At 51.9% G+C, this 25,041-nt stretch overlaps 10 protein-coding genes across 10 annotated transcripts; 6 read left to right on the top strand and 4 right to left on the bottom strand.

The window, feature by feature from the left end:
* Positions 1-2,267: 2,267 nt before the first annotated feature.
* On the top strand, positions 2,268-3,413 carry AYO20_03838 (hypothetical protein; the record flags this gene model as incomplete). The annotated part of the gene is made up of 1 exon (XM_022642138.1): positions 2,268-3,413. The coding sequence occupies one exon, from the start codon at positions 2,268-2,270 to the stop codon at positions 3,411-3,413; it is 1,146 nt and encodes a 381-aa protein (XP_022501795.1).
* A 782-nt stretch (positions 3,414-4,195) lies between these two features.
* Positions 4,196-6,002, bottom strand: AYO20_03839 (hypothetical protein; the record flags this gene model as incomplete). Its single annotated transcript, XM_022642139.1, has 5 exons — positions 4,196-4,709; positions 4,769-4,885; positions 4,938-5,510; positions 5,562-5,776; positions 5,835-6,002. The coding sequence occupies 5 exons, from the start codon at positions 6,000-6,002 to the stop codon at positions 4,196-4,198; spliced, it is 1,587 nt and encodes a 528-aa protein (XP_022501796.1).
* Positions 6,003-6,625: 623 nt separating this feature from the next.
* Positions 6,626-7,816, bottom strand: AYO20_03840 (hypothetical protein; the record flags this gene model as incomplete). Its single annotated transcript, XM_022642140.1, has 6 exons — positions 6,626-6,854; positions 6,905-6,999; positions 7,064-7,105; positions 7,153-7,339; positions 7,420-7,691; positions 7,772-7,816. 6 exons carry the CDS (start codon positions 7,814-7,816, stop codon positions 6,626-6,628), a joined length of 870 nt encoding a protein of 289 aa, XP_022501797.1.
* Positions 7,817-8,132: 316 nt separating this feature from the next.
* AYO20_03841 (hypothetical protein) lies at positions 8,133-8,618 on the top strand (the record flags this gene model as incomplete). The annotated part of the gene is made up of 1 exon (XM_022642141.1): positions 8,133-8,618. The coding sequence occupies one exon, from the start codon at positions 8,133-8,135 to the stop codon at positions 8,616-8,618; it is 486 nt and encodes a 161-aa protein (XP_022501798.1).
* Positions 8,619-9,086: 468 nt separating this feature from the next.
* Positions 9,087-9,624, top strand: AYO20_03842 (hypothetical protein; the record flags this gene model as incomplete). The annotated part of the gene is made up of 3 exons (XM_022642142.1): positions 9,087-9,236; positions 9,306-9,394; positions 9,456-9,624. The coding sequence occupies 3 exons, from the start codon at positions 9,087-9,089 to the stop codon at positions 9,622-9,624; spliced, it is 408 nt and encodes a 135-aa protein (XP_022501799.1).
* Positions 9,625-10,685: 1,061 nt separating this feature from the next.
* On the top strand, positions 10,686-12,310 carry AYO20_03843 (hypothetical protein; the record flags this gene model as incomplete). Its single annotated transcript, XM_022642143.1, has 2 exons — positions 10,686-11,799; positions 11,862-12,310. 2 exons carry the CDS (start codon positions 10,686-10,688, stop codon positions 12,308-12,310), a joined length of 1,563 nt encoding a protein of 520 aa, XP_022501800.1.
* Positions 12,311-12,434: 124 nt separating this feature from the next.
* On the bottom strand, positions 12,435-12,818 carry AYO20_03844 (hypothetical protein; the record flags this gene model as incomplete). Its single annotated transcript, XM_022642144.1, has 1 exon — positions 12,435-12,818. One exon carries the CDS (start codon positions 12,816-12,818, stop codon positions 12,435-12,437), a length of 384 nt encoding a protein of 127 aa, XP_022501801.1.
* A 1,102-nt stretch (positions 12,819-13,920) lies between these two features.
* Positions 13,921-16,220, top strand: AYO20_03845 (hypothetical protein; the record flags this gene model as incomplete). Its single annotated transcript, XM_022642145.1, has 8 exons — positions 13,921-14,232; positions 14,286-14,304; positions 14,353-14,550; positions 14,610-14,908; positions 14,956-15,162; positions 15,224-15,729; positions 15,783-16,083; positions 16,134-16,220. 8 exons carry the CDS (start codon positions 13,921-13,923, stop codon positions 16,218-16,220), a joined length of 1,929 nt encoding a protein of 642 aa, XP_022501802.1.
* Positions 16,221-16,429: 209 nt separating this feature from the next.
* On the bottom strand, positions 16,430-17,068 carry AYO20_03846 (hypothetical protein; the record flags this gene model as incomplete). The annotated part of the gene is made up of 1 exon (XM_022642146.1): positions 16,430-17,068. One exon carries the CDS (start codon positions 17,066-17,068, stop codon positions 16,430-16,432), a length of 639 nt encoding a protein of 212 aa, XP_022501803.1.
* Positions 17,069-18,912: 1,844 nt separating this feature from the next.
* AYO20_03847 (hypothetical protein) lies at positions 18,913-24,937 on the top strand (the record flags this gene model as incomplete). Its single annotated transcript, XM_022642147.1, has 3 exons — positions 18,913-19,361; positions 19,418-24,824; positions 24,875-24,937. 3 exons carry the CDS (start codon positions 18,913-18,915, stop codon positions 24,935-24,937), a joined length of 5,919 nt encoding a protein of 1,972 aa, XP_022501804.1.
* Between the last annotated feature and the right edge of the window lie 104 nt (positions 24,938-25,041).

Here is a 25,041-nt window from a genome sequence, read left to right on the forward strand (position 1 = left end):
GGTTTGCTAAGATTGACGTCAAGAAATCCGAGAAGCGTGTGATAACCACTGCTCTTCCGAAGAAGACTGAGACTTTGCAAGCCGCAGAGCATGAGATCAAGGTATTGCGCGTGGTAGAGCAAGGGTACAAGGGATCAGGCGAAGATTGAGGGCAAAAATTCGCACGGGTATGGTGGCAGTCATGAAAATACTGCACTGGAGGCGGTCCTTGATCAGATCCGGGACACTATACTAAGGCAACTGGCTGTGTTTATAGACCAGGTGATTAGATCTATAATATAACTATACCAAATTGGGAAAGTATATCAGAGGGAAAGATACACTTCTGCGACCTCAGATACAATAGAATGAAAGACCTAACTCATAGTCTCATGGTGTCATGGATGAGGCATCAATAGCAGATACCCACTCATGATAGATATGATCAGCTGCGCTTACCGAGCGCTCCCGGGGCCTGCCCAAGCATTTGGCCTTCCCTCTTCTGACTTTGGTGACCATTCGCCGATGACATCCGTTTGTCCCGAAGCACCTTATCTTGTTCTTCAATTTCACTGATACATACAGATCTTCTGCAGCTCAGTACCATCGTCTACCGTTCTTCCCCAACCTGAACCGCTGCACGCTTCACATTCACAAACCCACAAGCGACTCTGCGATTCGAAAATGTTCAAATTGATGAAAGAGAACCGCGAAGACTGATGGCAGGTATTTACATGCAAATCCACGGTCACTCGTCGAGTGTGCTGGCAAAACACATAGGAAAGCTGAAGGAGAACAGCCACATGGCATCAGATGCACCCTTACTTTTCCCAACGATCGACTCCGAAAGCACTCTGTATCTTGAGGAACATCAGTGTCGCCCCTCAACGACAACAAAGAACAACTGGAACATACAAACTTGCCTCTGACGCGTGACAATGCTGAGGCACAAAGTCAGACGCGACCACAAAGCCAGCGCTTGCACGGCTTTGTCTCGCAACAGTAGAAATTTCGAGGGAAGTCGGAGAGTCTCCTTGTTCGAGAACAAGACAGATATCGAGAGCAGGGCGACCGCAGAGGTAAATAAGCCCATGTTCCCGCCATTCCAGACGACTTGCATCAACAACACAACTCCGAACTTTCGAACATCGCCTCGAACAAAGACAAAACCATGTGTTCAAACATCTCTTTCATGCGAATGTTGTGGAGAATCATTCTGACCCTGGTGGCCATCGAGGCTCACACGCGCGTCATCCCTCGATTCGCAGAGATTGTTGTCCCATTCGCGGCATTGAGCTTGCTGTTCGACCCGATTTTGATCTTCATATGGGTCCCACTGTTTACCATTCCGTATATTTTGGGCTGGATAATTTTTCTGTGGCTCTGGTAAGTCGCACGACTTGAAGTGAATCGCCTGCTGGAACCCACGTGCCAGGGAGGTAAGTATGATGTCGACTGCGCTGCTGAGCCGAGTCGTAAACGCAATTTGATTTCCCTTGACCCAACTTCTATTTTTGCTTGCTCTCTCCTGTCAAGTTCGCATAGTCTGCTCGTATGAAAGAGCGAAATCAAAGACTCTCGCGCCATACTTACTGTTTTGTGATTGTAGCGGCGCAAGAGGTCTTGGTTGCCTAACTAAATACAACGAGGGGCATCACCGCTCTATATCGTAATCTCACCCGAACGAATGAAGCTTAGTGCGTGACACAGCTTTCCAGCTAAAGCCACAGCTGGGTGCCAGCCTGGTGGAGATTCGCTTACACAGCGGTCTTCAGGTTCTGACATTATCCCCAGAATGGTGACATTCCGCGGCGTGCAAATCACTTGTCCACAAGCGGCCAAGTGGCTAATATCCTATACTACGACCAGTTCGGATGCATAAGGCGAGCCTAATGCTTCGGCCCTACATCTGGAAGATTGCGGACGCTTCAGCTGTCACATTTCTCGCCAACCTCGCAGCATCCTTCCACATGGTCGGTCATTTCTGGAGGAGTTGAAGTGATTATCAGAGCGCCTCTAACCCAGACCTGGGCGATGTACGCTTTATGATGCCTTTCACGGCTACGATTACGGATGCAGTCCAATCTCGTTTGCGCCGCGGCTGGGAAGCTGCCGATACTGGGCAACTGCATTCTCGGGCGTGTATAATGTGGCAGCGTTCAGTATGGGCCGGGACATATATATATAAGGCTGCCAAAGCAGGTCTTCATCTGTCACTCCCTCATCCGCACTTCTCATATTCACTCGCTCATCACATCAAAGAGAAGTATTAACGTCAAAAAGAAAAGATGATTTACTCTACCATTGCCGGGCTTTTGCTCACGCTCACATCGGTCGCCACCGCATCAGCATTGCCTCAAGCCAACACGTTGGAGTCCAGACAAGCGGCTTCGGTCTCGACGATTACTTTCTCAGAGCCGATCCTCGCACCGCACGTTATATCAACCTTCCCCAACGGCACTTGGGTCGAGAACCTCGTTCCCCGTTCCGAGGACGGCAACTTTGTGGCCACTCTTCTTTCAGCACCAGAAGTATACCTCCTATCATCTACAAACGCCTTCCCGCCACTCCTCCTTGCCCAGTTCCCTGCACACACCGGGGTTCTCGGTGTCGTGGAGCTGGGCCACGACATCTTCTACGCCGTTGTCGGCAACTTCTCGGTGAAAACCTTCACGTCCACCCCCGGGAGCTATGGCATCTTCAAGATCGACCTGAACGGCCACACCGCCGGTGCCCGCACGGCTGGTCACGGAAAGCTTTCGAAGCAACTGGCCAAGGGCGTCAAGGTCGCAAAGGTCGCCGATCTACCCAACGCGGGTCTCCCGAACGGGCTGACCGTGCTGAACCCCAACACCGGCATCCTCTTGGTCGCTGACTCGGCCAAAGGCCTCGTCTGGTCCGTCAACGTCTTCACGGGACACACTGCCATTGCGGTCAACGACCCGTCCATGGCGCCAAACGCGACCCTCTCGGGCGGACTGGCCCTGGGCATCAACGCCGTCAGCTTCTCCAACGGCTATCTCTACTACGACAACTCCAACTCGGTCACCTTCAACCGCATCCCCGTCAACTCCACCACCGGCCACGCCACCGGCCCCGCAGAAGTTCTCGCTGACCAAGAGTTCGCCAACATCTTCCCCGACGACTTCACGCTCGATTTCGCCGGCGGTCTCTGGTTTGCGTGCGAGTACGGACACATCGCCTATCTCTCGGGCGTGGGCGCCGGCACATTCCAACCCGACATCGTGGCCGTGGCGGGAAACACGACCGGTCCTGTCGGCTTGACGTCTGCCAAGTTCGGCACGAGCGCCGAGGACTTGAAGAGGGGATCGTTGTACGTCGCCACGAACGGTGGTCCGTTCACCTATGGCGGCGCGCACCCCGCCCAGGGCCAGCTGGTGAGGTACGACACGGCCTTGCTGGGCTTCTACTAAGGAGTGTGAAATGGTCGGTGGCAAAGAAGAAGGGCAGAAGACTCACGGGTGCGTTGGGAGGTGACTGACCGGGTGACTGGAGCTTTGCACGCGGCATAGTTTGGGGGATGGGTGGGTGCAGGGACAAAACTTGAATAGATCGACATTCGACCCTTTTGCGCTGGGGATTTTTGGGAAACTGATGTATGTACCGAGTACAGAGGTAGACAGATTGCAGGAATAGCTCGCCGCAAACGATAATATCAATGTGTCCGAATTATACGTCCTCTCTATTCAAATATCTCCCTCAATATCTCTCAATATGCGCAGGAGGAGCCTGGGTGTGTGTGTGAGAGAGAGACAGATGGTGAAAGCGGTGCAAGAGGTTCTTTATTGACACATCCCTCACTCTCTTTATCGCGCAGAAGAAGTCGTTTCAACCTGGACTTATAGGTGACCCGTAGGGAAGACCGAGACGATCAAGGTCTTTCTAGTCAAGACGACAGCCTTCAAGGGGTAGAACTAGCAACGCCGCTTTTGAACACGCCCTCTCGTTTAATTGGCTGATAGGTCTCAACAGGCCAGGTAGTAGGGTTTACACGGCTCTTAGTCGGTCCTACTAGCTGGGGAATATTAATTCACTTCTGGTTAAACTTTCTCCTTATTGCTAGCTGAGCTCCAGAGGATCAATGGTCTATTGTATGTACTTTAGAGTAGCTTCCACAATAGCCGTAGGGCTCCCACTCTAGAAATTCATCGACGTTACAAGAGTCATCCACCAGGACCTTGAGTAGTTGCGCTCATCAGGAAGAGCCTGGGAATCGGAGAGGTCCACCCTTGATTCTGAGTCTCTCGCCGAAGAAGACCAGTGGCAGGAGGATGAGGCAAGCAAGGATGATGACGGCGGCCTGTGTCCCGAAAGCAGCGCCGTACCCGACTTTGGCGCCCCAAGGAAGCTGGAAGTAGGGGACGGCAAATCCACAGCCGGTTCTGAAGAGATTCAGCCAAGCCGAGACCTCGCCGGAGCCGTTGGGATAACAGTCCAACGCGTACGCAGTGATGGCCACGCTGGCCAGCATGGCCCCAAAGATATAGATGCCCCAGCCGAAGGCAATTCCAGTCCAGTGTAGTCGATACTGTAGCGTCTGGCCAACAAGCACAAGCCCTGGAATCATAAATAACCCTGCGACGAAGTTCATTGGCAGACGACCTTCCGGCTTGAAGATACCGCGGTGCTTGTGGGTATATCTGGCCGCAAGCCAATCGTTGCACCAGTGACCGGCCAATTCACCCACTGTGATGCCAATGGAAGGCGCGCTGTTTGACAGGTTAGTGGTCTGATTGCCTTTTCAAAGCGAGGAAGGAGCACGACGTACAAATAGATGAAACCGACTGCGTCAGTGTTGAATCCGTAGCCTCCTTGCTCCGGAGGGGTTGCCAAAAGAACAGCAGAGCAGATGTTGATGCCGACAGCCCACATGAATGTCAGGCCGCTGTACAAACATGTCAGTCAGGACTGCAGAATGGGTGACCTCGAGAACTTACTAGTAGACAATGATGGGCAGAACGATGGGTTTCACAATAACAAGCGTCATTCTGCTGCATGCCGGCAGCACATCAATGAAGTAACCTTTGTGGTGCTTGATCTGCCACCACCCAAGTAATCGAGAAAGACGACTGCCCCGTGGTGGCTGCTCCTCCCGCGGAATATCACGTCGGTACCATGACTCGTCCGTAAAAGCGAGGATGAGGACGCAGCAGAAGACGTTGAACCCGAAAGAGAGCCAGAATGGATTGCGCCAACCGTCAGTGTAGGCCACGACAAAGCTTCCGCACATCGGTCCGATATAAGGGGAAATGAAATAGAGCGAGATCCAAATGCCGATCTTCCTGGCGTGCTCGTGGAAGAAGAACATGTCCTTGATGTAGCACAAGACCGTCACGTTACAGGTGGTGATAAAGAGACCCTGGATTCCACGCAGAGCGTAGAAGGTGGCGAAGTCATCGGTGAGCGCCAAACCGAGTGTCAGGAGGGTCGCAATCAAGGTGGTCCAAAAGAGAACGGGCGCTCGACCCCAGAAGTAGCACGGCGGGATCACCAGGAGGCCGCCAATACCGCTAGAAGACTGGTTATAGGGGTGTCTGACATGCGATATGGAGAAGCCTTACCTCAAAGCCACACACAAACTGTTCGTATAGTTCATTTTGTCGGGAGTAACGCCCCAGTACTCGGCCTGTCTGACGACAGCAGGGACACCAACAGTGATACCAAAGTCACTGGAGAAGGTGCAGATGGATGCAGCCACGAGGAAGGCGTGCTTCTTGAACCATGACCAATTGAGCGGATCATTGGGGTCGTCGCTGGGCTGAGGTATCAGAACCGTCTGCGTACCAGAAGTCATAAGCTTGCACGCCCGTGACTGAGATGTTATCAAGACTTACGTGTCCGTCGGCGGCCAACTTCAAGCCATTGGCTGCTGGATCGCCATCTGTGTTATCGACGTAGAGTAAAACGGCCTCAGCGCCCTGGTGGGTGATATCTTGAGGGTCAATGGCCTTGCCTGCTGGAACATCTGTCACAACGGTCTCATTTTCTTCGACATGGCCCATTTTCTCCACAGAGCGAGGGTTTGCTGGTGCTTCCATGAATGCTTGGGCAGCTTCGGCGTCGTTGGGCAGAGGGGAGAAACCTCTTCAGGATCAGGGGCGTCAAAAGTTTGATATGACTGAAGAGTATTCGATACCGCCGCTGGGTACATGTTTCCAGGTCGAATATATACATCCACAAGGGCGTTCTCTGATTTGGGAAGCACCCTTGCATAATGCAGGGGCAAGGCGAGAGGTCCCCACGGGGAAGCCAAGAGGCCGGAGAACCTCGAGCCATGCGAGCCATGGTACTGGTATTTGCAAACTCTTGCGAATCTGGCCAAGAGGCCGGCTCCAATTTCGTCTCCGGTTATCAGTGACTGAACGTGCCAAACCCCAACGTTTTTAGAGTTCTCGTGCTCGGTCTCTGTAGCGGCCAGGTTCTAGACTCGACAAATCCAGATGAACATGGCCGATTCATATATCAAGTGGCTCCTAGACGCTTCGGTGTTTGTCCCTAAGTAGGAGGGAGACGGACAGAGCATTCAAGTGACGGATCGGAGCATGTGGTTCCTGAAGCAGGGAACTATGCTAGACTGAGGAATCCAAAACCACAGTAACGGACTAGCCCACGCAGCTGCACAATCTCAGTTACGTCGTCTGACTATATCCTCAAGCTGGGAAGATTCCCCGTGAACTTGTACGAAATATGGGTCATATACAGTGCAGGTGCGCTTGGAAGTCTCTCCATCTGCGTAGCCCGGTCGTGGGAGCACAAAATGCTTGTCCCTCGAACACTCGATCAGTTCTCCATTCAGACTGCGATCGTGCAGACACTTCATGTACGCCGCAGCAATGGTCTCCTTTGGGGTCAACCTATACGCTCCCCATCAGCATCGAAGGAGCAAGAAAGGACAGAGACTGACCCATCGGCACCAAAGGTGTCACGCATCTCTTGAGAAATGAACTGGCTTGGTACGATCCCCGGCAGCACGGCGTTAATCGTTATGTTTTCCTTCTGCTATAGATGTTAGAGACAGCCCTGCTCGACACACCCTAACGTGGGTGACTGAGGTTGAACAAACCAGCTTGAGGACAGGGGCCGTTGAAATCACAAATGCGTTCATCTGTTGAAGAGGTGAGCAAGGCGCTGACCAGGGCAGGACTGACTCACGGCAGACTTGGCTCCACAATATTCGGGGAAAGTAGCAATTGGATGATATCCCACCATGCTTGAAGTGCAGACGATGAAACCTCCCGGAGTCGGGTTCTGTCGCATGAAGTGGATTGAAAGCTGGGTTCCATAGATCAAAGCATGGTAGCAAACCGCTGTGCAGGCGAGGTCAGGCTTGGGGGGAATGCTTCGATCCAGTCAAATATATATATTGTTAGTCGTGGTGCTCCCGTAGGAGAAAGGCTTCGGTAATGACCTCCGACGTACCTGGCTTTTCCACGGTGGCTGTAGATGTAGACCGAGCTTCTATCGATTATACCAGCATTGGAGCAGAACGCATTGATCTGTCCGAACCGTGCAAACACCTGTGCAAAGGTCTCTGCCAGCGCATCGTAGTTGGAAACGTCGCATTTGCGATACGAAAAGGAGTTTCCAAACTCTTCGGCGATCTTTGGATCACAAGAGTCGGCCACGTCGACGCCGACAACAGTCCATCCGTCTTGTAGGAGGTATGTTGTCAATACCGCCCCGATGCCAGACTATTGCGAGGTCAGAGAAGATTTCAAAGGTTCTCCCCTTCATCCTTTTTCAACTTTGGGGAACAGGTAGTTGGACTAACAATCGCACCGGTAACTATGACAACTTTCTGAGTGGATGTCGCCATTGTTGAAGATCGTGGTGGTCGCGGACAGCGATTGAAGACAACCGTTGTTGTTTGGAAGTGTGATTCAACGGCCTCACATGGGTAAATAGTCAAGACTCCCTTGAAAACCCAGATGTTCGGCTAGAAACCCCCTCAAATGCAAAGCATACTTCGTCTAAAGAAGATACCGAAGCTACGGTCAGGAGGCCAAGACCCCGTCGGATGAAGTGTTGGGTAGACACACCAACAAAGCAAAGAAGACAAAAGCCGTTTGTGGTAGGCCATATAGTCCCACAGGTAGCTGGTCAGATGGGATTTTGCAGAATCTCTACGAAATATGGCTTTCCCAAAGCACTACGAGTTCGACAATCAGTCCTCCGTCCCAGCGCCGTTCAACGAGACCATTCCGGCCTTCTTTCGCGAATGGGACAATCCCACAGCAAGCAGTGAGGAAGTGCTCGACTTCTTTGCCCTCGACGCGAAATTCACCTTTTCCCACATCACGACAAACTCTCGCGAAGCTCTCGGCGATCTGAGGAGAGGCTTGATCGATCCAGAAAATGGGCCGGTCATTGACTGTGGCCACATGCTGCGACAGTTCTACGCTCTGACCGGACAGGCCGATTCGAAATCAAAGCAATTCCTCGTCAAAGGACTCATCTGGTACAAACTGAGAAATGGACGGAGGGTTGACGCAGGATTTGTAACGTATATGAGCCTGGTTCAGTCGGCTGGCGGGAAGTGGCAATCCGATCTTTACGAGATCTTCCTCGACTCTCATGAAATATTCGATGCCATCAAGGAGCTGCAAGTCCCAGCATGACCTAGCTGTGGGTGGAAGAGTGGCCGAACTGGACGCGCCGGCAAGACAGGATGAGGCTATGATAGTTTTGTATTCCTTCATGCAATTCCAGCCTGATATTGAACCAAGCAGACTCTCTTTCAGTGACCCCCCACGCAAATATTGGAAGCTTCTCTTCACACCGCCGGAAGCGCAGTTCAGTCCCCGACCGCAGAGCCTCCAGCCTACTCCCCACGAACATGCCGTTCGACTCGCGCCGAGACACCGACGCAAGGGATGGTGGAGATCCGGGGCGGCGTATGCCTTCAGCGAACCTCGGGCAATACTTAGCGGGATTGGCACCTCATGGCCTCTTGAGATATCCAACCTGGCTAAGCGGTGCACCTAGATAAACATATGCCCGGTAACACTGTGTTAGAACCTGTTTCGAAAAGGCCAACTTCAACAAACAAGAAACCCACGTCCCAGCGCTGGCAACACTCCTAGAAAATGTCGCTGCAAAAGGTCTGTCGCATATCTGTGCTTGTCACGAAGCGAACCGGCATCACCGACGAAGAATTTCATAGTTATTGGGCAAATGGCCATGGGCCCCTCGTCGCGCCAATGCTCATCAAGTATGGCATTCTCAAGTACACACAGGTATGTCTGCCCACCTCTCACATGCGCACAATAGAGCTCTCTCTGTGCGCCTTGGGCTGACCCATTCAGTACCATATGACGCCCGAATACAAAGCCAAGGGCGCGGCCATTGGCATGCCATCGCCTTACGACGGCATTGCCGAATTCCTGGTGAACAAGTAAGTGGCTTAAATGCTCAAGTTCATCAGCTTGCCGTGGGACTAAATGAGTGGTTTGCAGATATGAGGATATGTCCGATTTCTTCAGCGACCCAGAATACATGGTGAAGATCCGTCCGGATGAGGCCAAATTCGTCGACATTGACAAGATCGTGTTCAATGTCGGCGTGGACTACGTGCAGATCAACGACAACAAGTTTGTTGAGCACGAAGGCCCCAGTTCCTTCTAAACATCAAAGATCACTTGTATGCAGGCAAAGGCCTGACCATTGAGCGGAGGAAGCGGCGACTCAGGACGCTTCGGCCCTACGACGTATCAGAATAGAATATTGCACAAGGGCATGAAATCCTTTAGGGCAAAACAAGTATCTCCAGAGTTCTTGAGAGTAACATCTACAGCGAGATCATCTGAAGCGTCCCCTTGACACTGTTTTTCCACCGTCGCTCCATGAAGTTCACCAGATGCTCGGGGCTGCCACTGGGCTCGCAGGGCTCGCCCACGTACCTTGGCTCGTGTGGTCGGGGTTCGCTGCACGAGGGGGCGGAGAGTCGGGATCTTGGCCCATCATTCATCACTGAAGGCCAAGATGCCGACCCCAGCGTTGCCAACTAGGCATGGGAAGTTTAGCGAATGTGGTTTTCATTTATCGGCCACTATACCGATTATAGTATAGGTTAGTCCATTTATATTTTAGCCTACAAGAGACGTAGATGATGGGCTACTGGCTAGTAACTTCACCAATTAACTAGCGTGGATCTAAAGTGTAGGTCAGGACTGTTAGCTGGCAACGCTGGCCTTCACTGTTGACCGAGTACGGGAGAAAGTCTGATTTCCTGACGGCAACCCTATCCTCTCTCGCCGGACATGTAAGAGGATGGACCGTACATTTGTCGCGTCTAAAAGTACCCATCATTGTCCTTGGAAGAGGCGATTGGAGAATGTTATGATTGGGGACCCATCGAATTGGGTAACGACTCGGCCATGTGTGGGAGGTAGCCGAACTCCTGGGTCTATGTTGGGGCGATCGGTCAGTCAGCTGTACACCCCTGTGCGGCACCTATTCAGCGGTCACGAAATCTCAGTTGCAGACCTCCTTTGATGCTGTTGGGTCCCCGGCCTCTAGGCCATGGTCCTACCGGATTCGCAAAAAGTCAGGTGAGGATGAGCATCTCGTGAGCGAATCATCCTTGCCAGAACGGGTCGTGATCTCAGTTCGAGGTTCACCATCATATTTATCCTCAAGTACTGCTTTTTCTGCCGCGTTCGAGTGCCACGACAATCCATTTCACCATGTTTGCGGTTCAACTTCTGTCTGTTGTGGTGGTGGGCACCATCATCTGGGCACTTTACCGGCTATCGACCACGACCACGCCTGCAGTTCCGGATGGTTTGAAACCACTCCCAGGGCCCAAGGGCTATCCATTCCTCGGCAGTGTCCTGGAGTTCCCCAAGACGTTCTCTTACCACAAGTTCAAAGAGTGGTCAGACATATATGGGCCGATTTTCCAAGTCAATATCCTGGGCGCCACTCATATTGTCATCTCGGATGTTGAAATCGCAAACGACCTTCTCGCTCTCAAAGGCGCCCAATACTCGGACCGCCCGCCAATTGTGATGCTTCATGAGCTCGTCTCAGGCAATGGTAATCTCGGCACCAGCCCTCTCAATAAGTACTGGCGAAACGCGCGTAAACTGGCAGCAGCGCGGTTATCCAGTACTTCCCTTGAAGTTTGGGATGGCGTGCAAGTCAACGAAGCCAAGCGTCTCGTCAGGGACCTCATTAAGGACTGCAGCAGCTATGAATACCTCTTCGAAAGGTACTCATCACTGGTCATGCTGCGGATACTCTACGACAAGAAAGTTCCCTCGGTTGAGGAAGCCGATCATGTGAAGACGATCACCAATATCGTGCGAACACTCGAGCGGACTGGCGCGCCAGGGACATATTTAGTCGATTTTATCCCTCAGTTGAAGTATCTCCCAGAGTGTCTTGCTCCCTTCAAGGCAGAAGCAAGGGTACTCCATAATTATGAGTATACTTACTTCCTAAGTCTCTTCCGCGAAGCCTTGAGGCGTTATCGTCAAGCAGGTGGACGACCCAAGGATGGACCTCAGGCAATGGTCGACGCCTTTCTAGAGAAGCAGGATACCTACGAACTTTCAGAGTTCGAGGCGATATACTGCATGGGGACCCTCTTCGAGGGCGGTTCTGGCACGACGTCTTCATCAATGCAGTCCTACTGCCTCGCCATGTGGCACTATCCTGATTGGCAAGCCAAGGTTCAACACGAGATCGACGAGGTGGTCGGAGATCGGCTGCCTTCTTTCGAAGACTGGCCCTACCTTCCTACTGTGCGAGCTGCCATCAAGGAGACCTTGAGGTGGAGGCCTGTTGTTCCGGGAGGTAAATCTCTTCTCCAAGAAATCTTATGCGAGCAAGGCAGAAAACTGACCGAATTTACACAGGCATTCCTCACTTGTCAACGGCGGCAGACAGCTACAAGGGGTACTACATCCCCAAAGGCGCAATCATCCATGCGAATCAGTACGCCATGTTCAAAGATGAATCAGTTTATCCGGACCCGGAATCCTACAACCCTGACCGATGGCTGAGACCCGAGTTTCCGACGTATCAAGAGCCACTCACCCAGTTCCCCAATCTGAAGCGGTACGCGGCGTTTGGCTTTGGGCGACGCATCTGTCCTGGTCTCTTGGCTGCCGAGCGCTCACTTTTCATCGAGGTGACAATGCTCATGTGGGCATGCAGTGTCGACAAGAAGCTCGACTCGTCAGGCAATGTCATTCCAGTTCCATGGTATGACTACAAACCGGGGAATAACACGGGGCCAAAACCATTCGACTTTACCTTGAAAGTCCGCAGTGAGAAACGTTTGTCGTTACTCGGCAGTATATAGATTCGAGCTCGAGACTATGAGAAGAAGTGTTTCCCATCCATGCTGTATTTTCTGATTGTGTAACTGGGTACGCTAGAGCACATGAGGAGCCAGAGCTTCTGTGGACAGCCCGTGTGTGACCGTTTCATCCCTTATAATGCGAAGACTTTTCCCTGACGAGGTAGAATTTTATGGTTGAACGATCGATGAAATTTGCCTCATCGGCAAACAGAGGCCCCTGAATCGCAGGGTCTCCGAGGCGGCGCTGGAAATCTGCAAAATCGGCCTCGGTCTCAAACCACACTTCGGTCACCACGTCGGAGAATGCCTCGTCTGACCCTCCTGCACGTCCTTCAATCGCGCTCTCCTGCTGAATGTAGTTGCGTGTGTACCGTTGAATGCAGGACGGGAACATTTGTTCAATGAGGGGAACATGGTTCTTTTCGTAGTAGTCTTCGAATTCGACGGGGCTGATTCCTGGCTTTCTTTTGAGGAACAGGATCAGCTTGACGGCGTGTTGTTGAGCCATTGATGCCGGTAAGGGTTTTGTAGGTGTGGAACCGTTCTGCGCTTTGAGATACCCTTCAATAAATGCTACCAGATCCCCCTTCTCGGGCGAGGCTCAGTTGTGCGCAAGAGGGGAGACTGGTATCCCGAGGTATGTCGTCTAGCGTTACTACTCCCAATTAGTCGGTGGCCGCGTACAAGGTCGGTTCGTAATAGTTACATACTATATACTTCGAATTTCCTTATCGATAGCTAGGTAGCCATTTAGTTGTGCACTACTCCTTTTCTCGTTTCGTTGGCCGCGGTCTCTAACAGTAGCCTAGATTGTATATCTGGGTATTATGCTAAGGATTAGGTCCGGGCTGTGGACAAAATCCCAAGACCCCGAGAACGAGATCATTTCCTTACGTGTACCTCGTATAGGTGTCGGGGTCTTGGCTATTCTTGCACGACCTCCTCGGTGTTCTCACAGGAACCCTGTGCATACCTCACCTGGCGAGCTGGGGAAATCCGGACCCGCTTAAGTAGCCGGAAGCCAAGTGTATCTCTCCACAGCGCAGCGGGGAGTGCGTGGGGGCCGGGATGGTGGTGTGTCGTCTTGAGACAGCGAGTCTGCACATCTTCGTTTCCCTGGTAAACTTCCCCATGTGCCTCGAATGTCAGTCGCATCGAGATAAATTCGCTCAAGCACTAGATTCGTTCCTACAATGGTTCACCCGATTGAGCCCTCGAAGTTGTCCAACACCTGTTGTCGCTGTCGCGCAAAGAAAGTGAAATGTAGGTCGAGCGAGCCTGCACCTGTGGTGTCGGACGACTAATGTATTTCTTGTACTGTGCTTCAGGTAATGGTCGAGAACCGTGTGACAAGTGTCAAGTATGGCCGCGAGTTGTCCGCTCAAAACTCTTTCAAGCCCCATGTCTGATCCCCATCTCAGCGCACCGCGAGTTTTTGCACCTACGTGCCCTCACGAAGAGGGAGAAGGCCCACGACGTTGGCGAAGCAGCATCCCAATGGCGCTCCGGGGGCAAATATAAAAGTCTGCCTACACCACGCACACAGATTACCGTCCGGTCAGACCCAGTCAAGTTGCTCTCACGAGCGTTACTCGCCTCCTGCGACAGCTATGTGCTACTCGTCATGCGGGGAACGGCCGATCGGTCACAGCGACGAGACTGTGTCGGGCAATTACATTGCTCAATCTGGCCGCACGGACGTGGCCATTTGTCCTAGTACTCCATCCTTCCCGCTGGAGCCAGAGTCCTTCGATATAGACGCCCACTTAGGAGACGCCTTGACAAGCGCCGATGGGATAGCAACATTGCACCGGCACGTCGACGAATCAACCATTGAGCCTTTCAGCTCAGAGGAGGCTTTACAGCCTCCACGGCTACCACCGGCGTCGGAGCGTGAAAACTGCGCCCTGACACCCCACAGTGTAAGAAGGTCATTTGCTTGCTCGCGGAAGACTACAGGCTTACGTGACAGCAGGGTAATTGGGAACATCATGGTATTCTCGCCTATCAGCTCAAAAGGGCCTTTTGTTGACCTGGAACAGGGCCCGGATCCTGGCTCTCCATCTGCTCGAAACCAGGGCTTGCTTGGGTATCTCAAGCGGTTGGTTCCATCGACTTTGGAGAAAGTGCAAGAGACCTGGTCTCCACATGGACACGGCGTCTGACCATGGAAATGAGTGCTTTGGCTCCTCAGCCAAACTCGGAGCCGGAGCCGGAGATGGCATGGGCATTTGTCAATGGTTTCTGGCTGTTTTATTTTCCGCCTCCTCTCGGATGGAATACTGACCATCGTTGATAGCATACTTTGACGAGTCCTTTGAATCTATCTATGGTGTTGTGCACAGACCCGAGTTCGAGGCCACACTCAGTGCCTGGCTTCGCGGTGAGTCGAAACGCAACGTGGATGCAGTCTGGCACGCACTGCGCAAGACCATCTACGCAGCCGGCTGCACCATATACCTGCCCAAACACTCTACCTTGAGTTACAAAGAGATTCAATCACAGGCCTGGGGGTATTTCCAGCAGGCTCTATCGTCCCTCGTCCAGATTCTTTTCACGCCGAATGGAATTCTCTCCATACGCTGCATATTGGCCATGGTACGTTCCGCTCCATGCACCGGGCAGCGAAGAACTGACAGAGGTAGACATTCTTTGCTGGTGGGCTGGGCTCACCATCGCTTGAATATCAGCTTTGCTCAATGGCAGTGCGACTGGCACATGCCAAAGGGATACATCGACAGTCTGGGTCGGGATGGAGTTTGTCTGCAGACGAAGCCAAGCAATGCAATTGGCTCTTCTGGGCAGTTTATTGCTGTGAAAAGCATATCGCCCTGCGCTCTGGACGGCCTTCGGTGAGTAATACCCCCCACCCAATCCTTTGTTTCTCCAGGATAATGACAATCTCGATCGCAGTTGATCGATGACGACGAGATTAGCTGTCAGGTCCCGAAGGACGCCTGCCCCGGAAGCACAATCGATGTTCCCGCGCTTGTCGCTGTGATCCAGCAAGCTCGTATTCTGTCTCAAGTGGCGAAGAGGTTGTTTTCTTTCCAAGCCCTCCAGCGGTCCTCACCGGTTCTGCTGGAGGCGGTGCGTGATCTGGACGCCCAACTACGGGGCTGGAGAAACTGTCTCCCTGACGATTTGAAACCACCAGACACTCTTGGCTCATTCTCGATCGTCGACAGGAGGCGACTGTGCCGGCTGGTCCTGATCTATTATGGATACTATGGTGGTCTGACTTCAATTCATGCCGCATTTGCTTACCCCTGGATCAGCTCGACTCTCTTTGGCCATGGCCGAATGGGTGAGGGCATCCGCGAGCAAATCATGGCAAGCTCCGAAATCGTCCACGGGGCAGCGAGGAACATGCTGGTCATAGCCAAAGGGGTTGAGATCAAGCCAGACGCTTCGCAATGGTGAGTGAATCGTGGGGTCTCCTCACATGCTCTTCCTGCTGACAGATTTTCAGGGCTGCCTTCTACTTTCCGATGCTAGGTCTGATCAATGTCTTCATCTACGTGCTCAAGCACCCGCATGGAGCTTCCACTTCTTCCGACCTTGCGTTGCTAGACATCATGGTCGGGTACTTTGCGAACATGCAATTCGTCACCGAGGGCGACATGAGCTATCCATTTGCCCGTGATGTAGCCAACCTTGCGAGGCGGACCGCCCAAAAAGCAGCAGAGGCGGGGAAGAGAGACATTCGCCCAGGGCTGGATTCTGACGACAATGTGGTGCTCGGCCGTCAAGAATTCCAATTCGCCGACATGGTAAGTGGCTCATCTGGCCGTGAGAGACGAAGCTGACTCGCCCCGTACAGAATGACAACTTCCCAAGTCCAAGCGATTTCAACTTCGACGAGTGGGGTATTTTTGGCTCTGTCTTTGACGAAATTATCGTTGCATGATATGGATATACGAAGAAAAATTACTATGGCGGTTAGGTGGATTTCGGATCATGCGTGCCAACTACAAGAAAAGACGGACTTGGCACAACCCGTTATATGTGAGAATCGCCTGCCTCGCACCTGCAAATTCAATAGCTTCTTGGGAATGGCAAGTGCGCCGCAGCGGAGGGTCCAGTTCTTAATCCCCAAGACATGCCCAGAACAAAACATTATAGAATCTTCCATGCATTCTGGATTTCCCATGACGTGGCCACGTGAGCACTGATGGGCAAGACATGTGTAACCAACATGCCATGCACGCCTGGAACTGGATCAAAACATGCGTCTTCCATCACCGTCACGATATACCCACGATCTGTCGCAGCACGAGTGGTACTCAGGACACAGCCAGAAGTGGTGATGCCGCCGATGATGAGCGACTTGACTCCCTTTTCCTTTAACAGGCTCGACAGTCCATGAGACTCAAGGGCGGAGATGAATCCCGGTGTTCTCACGAAGGTGAGCTCGCGGTCGGGATGCCTTTTATCTGCCAGTGTCTCCGCTTCACGACCGTACCATGGCTTTCCAGCTAGTTTCGTTTCATACATCTTCCATCCTGCGGCGATCCTCGAATGATCGGGAGGCTTTGAGCCGGGCGAAGCGTCGATGAGGCAGTGAAAGACGGTCATCTCTTTGTCGAGTGCCCAGTCGCGCATCTGTGAAGCAATGTTGAGGACACTGGTTGCGGCAACGTCCCCAATCCCCGCAAGAGTCATGTTTTGATAGTCCATGAGCAACACCGCGGTTTCATGAGGTGAGATTGACAGTGGCGATGACAGGTCGCCAGGTGAGAAGACTGCGTTTGCCATGGTCCGCATGAAGGAAATGGCGGGCAAGAAAGCATATGAGATGAGGTTAGCGAGCGAAATGGCACAGCTGTTATGCAGGAGATGGGATCCAAGTCCAGAGTGATCCAGGTGAGAAGTGGTATTCGCTATATGTTACAGGGCGGAGTTAAAAATTAATGCCGAGATGCATATGCAACGTTGTGGGCCTGGGCGATGAAAACTGTCAACTGCGCAGTTGCAATGCGCTATCGTCGGTAATGGCCCGTTCGCGGGCGATTCCGGATCTTGTTTCCATGACCCAGTAGTTGTGGGCGGATAGTAATGAATCCTGGCCTGGAAGCAATTTCTTACCCATGGCTTAACACCGACCGACTTCTTGGTTCCTAATGGTTTCTTTGGCCTCTTTTGAGCTAAGTCCATGGACGCCGATAACCTCTGGTACCATCTCTGCTGTTCCCCACGACCAGTGGATGGGTTTGAGGCAAGTCTGGTTCTTTTTCGTAGGATTCGAGTTTAACATGCATAAGACCCTGCAAAAAGCACATACTGCTCTTCGACCTATTTTCCTGGATTCCGACAGGGGACTGAGGAGTGGTCAGAGTAAGGTAGTTCAGAGATAAGGTCGCTCGATCAGCTTGGACTGGGTACGACAGAGAAACCCAAATTCGAGGTTCAACCTTCCAAAATGACTTGGAAAAAGGTTGATCAAGAGCATACAGAGCAAGATGTAGTCTTGTTCCGTCATTGAGACTTGTTGCAAAAGGTGAAATTCGGAATTCCGAGTCCTAGGTACACCTAGGTAGCCATCGTGCCGAAAGATTCAGAAACGCCAGGCAGGGTAGAAAGGAAAACACTCCATAGGAGTATCCTGTCCATATCACCTTGCCCTTTCGACATCCAAGGCACCAGCTCGAAAATTTACCTTCTCGTGTCCTGGGGATGTCAATCTTGGTCAATTATGGTCAGATTGCAGGTACATTCTGTAAGGCCGTTTCGACCAGACATGAAGCATATGCACAATCGATTTGCACAATCGCTTGCAGCCGAGAAACGACTTAGGATGGCACTGTTCTTGACACGAGAGAAGAAGCATTTCGCTAGTCCTCACCCGGGAAGATCGTTTAAATAGGCCAGGACAGGACCACCCACTCTGGGAGTGAAGATTTGTTGGTCGCAGCTCTGATCTGGGGTACATGTTTCCCGGATGACTTCGGCACCTCGTTCAGGAAGACTGACATCGTGACCTCAAGACAAGGAGGCAGCCTGGCGAGACCAAGGAAGCACGAGCTGGGGAATTGAAAGGAAATTGAGATGGCTGCTAAAGGGGCAGAGACTATGGAACAGAAAAAGTGATGAAGCGCAGGTGCACATTGATGCATGGTGACAGTTGACAGTGCCAAGCCTTTCCCTCGCCTGGGCGGCGCTGCTGCTGTGTTGATGCCTCGTGCCTTGCGGAGCTTTTGGGACAGACATGTTCATACTCGAGTGTCGCGTGCAGTTGAGCAAATTCCTCATATTTAGCAACTGATTATCCTATTATCGAATATATTGTTGCCTTTCTCGGATGACGTGACATTGCCTACCTCCTGAGCCTTCCTCCTCCGCATCGTCGAGTACCTGTTCGCAGGCATAAACGTGACGTACGACATCGCAAGGCTGCACCGCAGCTTGCTAAGCGCCTGGAGTCGTATACAACCACGTCGCCTGCCAGTCCTCGTACGACCATTCCCTCGACAAGAGAGTGTGTCGTCCAAGTTGTGGTTCTTGCTTCTGTCAGCGTCGGTATGATCCAGGACAATCGATAAATCCTCACTCCTTCGACTCGGATGATCCCAACGATTCAGCGGGCGAACAAATAAAAGGCCATGGAAATCCCAAAGCAGCACATGGAAGAGCTCCTCAACGGCAGCCTTACCAAACAAGGCTCTGAAATCTCAAGAGCGACCTCTCCGGCCGGTACCATAGCCATGCAAGATGGTCAAACGAACGAGTCCGGCAACCAGTGCAAGCGCAGCAGACCTCGAACGTACCCTTACTTTTCTACCTTGCCATATACTGTGGAAGATGAGGCGAAGAGACAGGAAGACCTGGCAGAGATACTCAAACATCTTTACATTGCGATCCAGGCCAGCGACTTCACTCCAGGTGCGGTGCATTGGACTAGGGAACTGCGCAGCTGGCTCTCTCTCAAGTTTGATCCCACCAAAGAACAGCGCGTGAAGCTCGTTAGGCTTTACTATGAACTCGCTCTCGCTCCTGGCATTGATCCAAGTGTGGCCGAACGCTTCGCTAGCATGTTCATGCTACTCACAAAGTCTGTTGTTTCCCAGTCCACGGCCTTGAAGGGTCTCTCAACTGACATGTCTGCAGACGAAAACACTACTTGCGTCCTTTGCTCGATCTAACCCTTGACTGGCGGCCGCTCTTCCGAGAGATCAAAGTATTCGTGTTACCAAGCGAGTCGGGCTTGATGCAAACCACCAACCTCAAGCGCAATATCAAGACACTGATCAAAATCAGTTCCTTCGCCCAACTGTATTTTGATCCAGAGGACATCCCTGCGATGCTGGAAGAAGTTCTCCCCTATTTCACAATGTCGTCGACTGAGGGCGCATTTGTGGTGATAGGGCTGCTGAATATGCTGCTGCCAACAGCACCCCCTCCGCTCAATCGATCCGACCTGAATCCCCAACATTTTCTTCCCACCTTTTTCCACTTGTGGTCGTTGGTCAATCGCTCCCGAACCGTCGATGTTGCCCTGGTCGATCTTCTCTCTCGCCTGGCTAGAGACTCACTGCCTAGTAAACAGGTCGAGTTTTCCGAGTTCGGGATATTCACCGCTGAGCAGTCAACGCTAATCACAACTGCGGTTCTGAGGTTATTGGAGATTCCTGTAGGGCAATCCACCTCTCCCTATAGTGCTCTGGTGGACATCACAGCCGGCATGGGGTTTCTACTGGATCGCGATTCACGCAAGCACCCGGTTTCACATCACATTGCCCGCTGGTTTGTCATGTCATTATCACCGGTCTGCCTGGAAAAGAAGTCATCGGTCCTTTCTCTTCTCGAGACTCTGATACAGGCCATTGAGACTTTTTTCCACCCCTCGAACTCTGGCTCCTGGACCCGCACCCTAGCCCAGCTTGTGTTCTACCTGGCAGATTTCTTCGTTATGCGGTGGAACAGAGAACGCAATGGTGAAATGGAGGTCCCTGAAGAGCGAAAACTCAATGAAGCATTGCGGAGACGTTTTGTCCTCTGTTTGCGAGAAGTCATATTCATGGGCATTTATGCCAAGAGCGGAACAGCCATGAGCTATTCGTTGTCAACCCTTCAAGCCCTAGCATTTTTGGAGCCAGACTTGATCCTCCCCGGTGCCCTCCAACGAATCTACCCTTCAATGCAGGGGCTTGTTGAGGTGCACCGAACAATCTCCTCTATACGATCGTTGCAAATCTTGGCGAGGACAATGATCAGGACCAAAGGCTACCGTTGTCATATCACGGCTCTCCTTGGTCTTGCCCTGCCTGGTATCGACGCCAATGATCTGGACAAAACGCTCTGTACTTTGTCGTTCTTCGCGAATGTGTGCTACAATATACCATTTGAGGATCTTTCCAAGGGCCGAGAAGATGTTCAAGGTAACATGCTGGCTATAGACTGGATCACAGGGGAGATGGAACGTATGGAGCAGGAAGGCTCCCAAGTCGAGTTGAATTACGCCGCCTTGAATGAAAGGGATGAAGAGTTGATACTTGCCTCGTCCACTGCTGGGTTTGGAGAATTCGTCACATCGTTCCTGGGCCGAGTCTTCACTCTGCTGGAAAATTTGCCAGATGCAGCGCGTGTCAGAAGTGGATCTCCCGAAGAAAACATCGTCAATACATTGCCAGCAGCTTTTATGCCTTTGCTTGCATCTCTCTCGCCAGAATTGTACGACCTGGCATTGAACAAAATTGTTGACTTTGTTGCGAACCACGTCATCCATCAATCGAGAGATGCAATGGCCTTTATTTGCAACTGCTTGTGCAAGGTCGACCCTGAGAAAGCCCTGGCAAAACTCATCCCTGTCTTGATCAGTGCCATTCGCACTGAAATCGATGAGAACGGTGCCGGCTCAACCAGGAATGCTGCTTCCGATGTCCTGCCTCGAGATAGAGGCTTGGTTTGGAATATCAGCATGCTGAGTATGTGCGTGGTTCATGTCGGCTCCGCAGTCCTGAAATACAAGCAGGAACTGTTCGATATCGCTGTGTACATGCAGCAGAAATGCAAGGGCATGCCGACCGTGCACGTCTCCAACTACGTGCATCATCTGCTGCTAAACCTCACAGTAACTTACACCGCCGATTACGCCTTGTATGAACCGGACAGAGTCAAGAATGGGATAACTGCAGAACTCTGGGGCGCGGCAGAACCACCGGCAACCGTCAAACCAAAATGGCACGTTCCCTGCAAAGAAGAAATTGATTTCGCCGTGGAATTGTTTGAGAATCAAGCCGAAAGCGCGGTGCAACATCTGCAACGCCTCATCGATGGCTCATCCAGTATTAAACGCGACGGCAGCGGCAAGGAGTGGTCGGACGAAGTCTCAAGGAATCTGGTTCTCCTACGCCTGCTCCTCGCTGGAGTATCAGTTCTCTTTGATTCCAAGGGTGTCAATGAGGGTCTGACCACGACTGCGGCAGGTGTTGATGCCGATACCGACACCTCAATGTCTCAGGCAAATGGCCACGCTCCGGAACAACCCAGTGACGTCTTGGACAATGACTCTTCCCTTGATGGCACCGACGAAACATCGATCAAGCCCTCTTTCCAGTATCCTGCTGGCGAGTTGTTAAAGCCTGATGATGCTAACTACAAACTTCTTCATCAACTCAGGCAGAAGATCGGCCGTGTCCTTCATGAGGTCCACGTCTTTCTGACTCGAGAAGGGGAGGATGATGTGTCATCTTTCGCTCCTTTGTACACTGCCTATCGCTCATGGTTTGTTGATGTCGGCATCGAGCGCTCTGCCCATGTTCTTGACAGAGTCACTCGACTACTTCATGCTGATGAGCAACCGTACAAAGTGAGCGGCGTACGCAAGGACTACCCTCGCTCAATACTCGTCCGACGAGCCAATGTTTACCATACCCAGAGGCTCCGGCATAATGCTGCACCTAGACCACGATCCGAGCTTGACGAGCAGCTTCTACTAGACCTTGCAGAGTCCGCTGTCTCTTTATACACTGAAGTCCGCCGAAATGCGCAAAGTGCAGGCGAATCGGCCCTCAAGGTCATTTTCGGAGCTCGATTGTTCGTTATCCCGCCACTCTTAGCGGCCTTCCAGAAAGCCGTAGAAAAGAACGATTTCCCCCGAATCAAAGGCGGACTATTCGCCTTGTTGTTTGGCAGTCTCGCAAAGACAGTGGGCAGACACTGGAAATATACACCAGCCGTCATAAGAACGTTTATCGAGGCCAGCACTGCTGACAAGCCCTCCATCCAAAAACTTTGCAGTGGCGGCTTGTTCCAGGTCATGGACTATGGTCGGCCTGGCGATCGAATGGCTATAATCGACCGTACAGTTGTCGACCCATTTGCTCCCGATGAAGATGTGGATGATAAGATCGCAAAGAAAAAGGCATTCATCCTGACCAAGCGTGGCAACATCGAGCGCAAGAAGGCAGAACTTGCGGAAGAGCTCATCGAGCTTATTCGCGTCTCACATTGGAAGAAAGCCACCCGCGTGGCCACGCTTGTCATGTCCTTGGGAATGAGGTTCGACACAATTGCTTCAGACAGCATGATTGATTTGATAACTCTGGGCACGATAGACCCTCACCCGGGCTTGCGCGGCCTGTATTCTCAGGGGTTGGTTGCTCTCTTCACCATGACCGATGTGCGAGCAGTGTGCAACCACGACTATGCAAATTACATCCAGGCAATCCAAGAGTTCCCCGCGAAAGTCAAAGTCGAGACGAGAGCTGGAGAGGAATCGTGGACCGAGACATTCCTGAAGGCCTTCTCTCAACCGGAGGCCGATGTTTACATCGATCACGATTATCCTGGTTGGCTTGTGTGGTCGAAAGACATGCCCGGTTACAAGGCTAACGTGCAGAACGACATTATCTATGATGAAGTTGAGTGGAAAAAACGAGCCGTAATCGGCAAACACCTCAATCGAGAATGGTTTGTCACCTTTTTCAAGTATCTGAAGCAAGAACCTCGAGACCAATCCGCAGATAAGTTCCGCATGGCGAGCGCAGCGATGTTGACTTATGCCTTCGAACTGATCATAAGGGACGGTCTAGCCGTTGCAACATTCGAAGACATCAAAGAAGAAACACTCGCAGTTTTTGAGGACGGCAGCGACAAGCATCAACACCGTGCCACGGCAGAGATTCTGGGTGGTCTGGTGACGTCGGTCATGGATAATTCCATTGAGCGGAGGACGATGGTATGGGAATTCGCGTTCCCAATCATTCAACGAGTCTTCTCAGATGGCCTTACTCCAGAGAATTCTGGCTACTGGACAACTTTCCTTCATATGATTCTTCAGAGCCGGGACCCTCGGAGAGCATGGCCGTTGGTGGATTGGATAACAAGCTTCCGCCTCGATATGGGATCCAACGCCGCTTTCAAGGAAAGCTCAAAGATTCATCTGCTCCATCAAGTGATCCTGGATGCAGGGTGGCATTTCCAGCTCGAAAAGCCTATCATGGAAGACTTTTTAGGTCATATTGATCATCCATATAAGGGCGTCCGAGAGGCTATGGCTCAAACACTTGCTGCGATTACCCGCACTCGATACCATGAGTCGTACAAGGATGTCAGGGAGCTCCTCGAAGCCCAGAGGAAAGCAGGTCCCATTGGGACTCAGCCGTATCTGCCAACCAAGGAATTCGATGCCACCATGAGTGAGATTTTTGCGCGCTTGGAAAAGTGGCGGCATGAACGCACACCCGGTCAACAGACCCCCTCGGCCTATACGTCTGGGAGCAAAACGATATTACTGTGGCTTGATTCCATGCTCTCGTCATACGAGTGCACCCAGCTATTGAAGTACTTTCCCAACTTGTTTACGGAGCAATTCCTGCACATGATGGATGTCAAGGAGGATCCCGAGTTGCAGTCTTTGGCATACCATGTCTTTCGACATCTGCCGAACATTCCCCATCGAATAGGAGAGGATCAAGCGTTGATCGAGTCCTTGATTCGCATAGGCAGGACATCCCCATCATGGCATCAACGTCTACGTGTCATGATCAACATGCAGATCATCTTTTTCAGACGCTTGTTCTTGCTGTCGGAGGAAAGTAAACAGAAGCTTTTCAATTGTGTGGCTGATATGCTCGAAGATACACAGCATGAGGTCCGGGCGGGTGCTGCCACAACTCTATCTGGAATGATCCGATGCTCACCGCTCGAGCTGCGAGAGAGGATGATCATTCAGTTACGGGATCGATTTACACAAATGCTCATTGACAATCCCCTGCCAAAGAAACCAAAGGGCCAACTAGCCGGGCTGTCATCAGCGCGGACTTCAGGAACTAACACACCTACTCCTGAAGCGCAGCGTTTGGTCATCGTTCGCCATGCCGCGGTGCTTGGGCTAGGGTCTCTAATTCAAGCATTCCCTTATTCAAGTCCACCACCAGCTTGGATGCCTGATGTTTTGGTCACACTGAGTAGCAAAGCGGCGAATGACCCGGCAACAGTGGGCAACAGCGTCAAGAGTATCATTAGCGACTTCAAGAAGACGCGGCAGGATACTTGGCATATCGATGTCAAGGTAGGTTTTGTGATGGACTGATTGTGTAAACTGAAACTGACTGTTGGCAGGCATTCAAACCAGAACAGATTGAAGACCTCTCTGGGGTGCTGTGGAAGAGCTATTTTGCTTAGCTCTGCACTTACTTGTAGAATGGAAATGCATAACAACTGTGTGTTTGGGCATAGCGTCGGCGTCTGGCTAAAGTGCAAATTAAACGGGTCACAGTGGTGTTGTT

Source organism: Fonsecaea nubica, assembly GCF_001646965.1.
Source record: "Fonsecaea nubica strain CBS 269.64 chromosome Unknown Scaff19, whole genome shotgun sequence".
NCBI lineage: Eukaryota > Fungi > Ascomycota > Eurotiomycetes > Chaetothyriales > Herpotrichiellaceae > Fonsecaea > Fonsecaea nubica.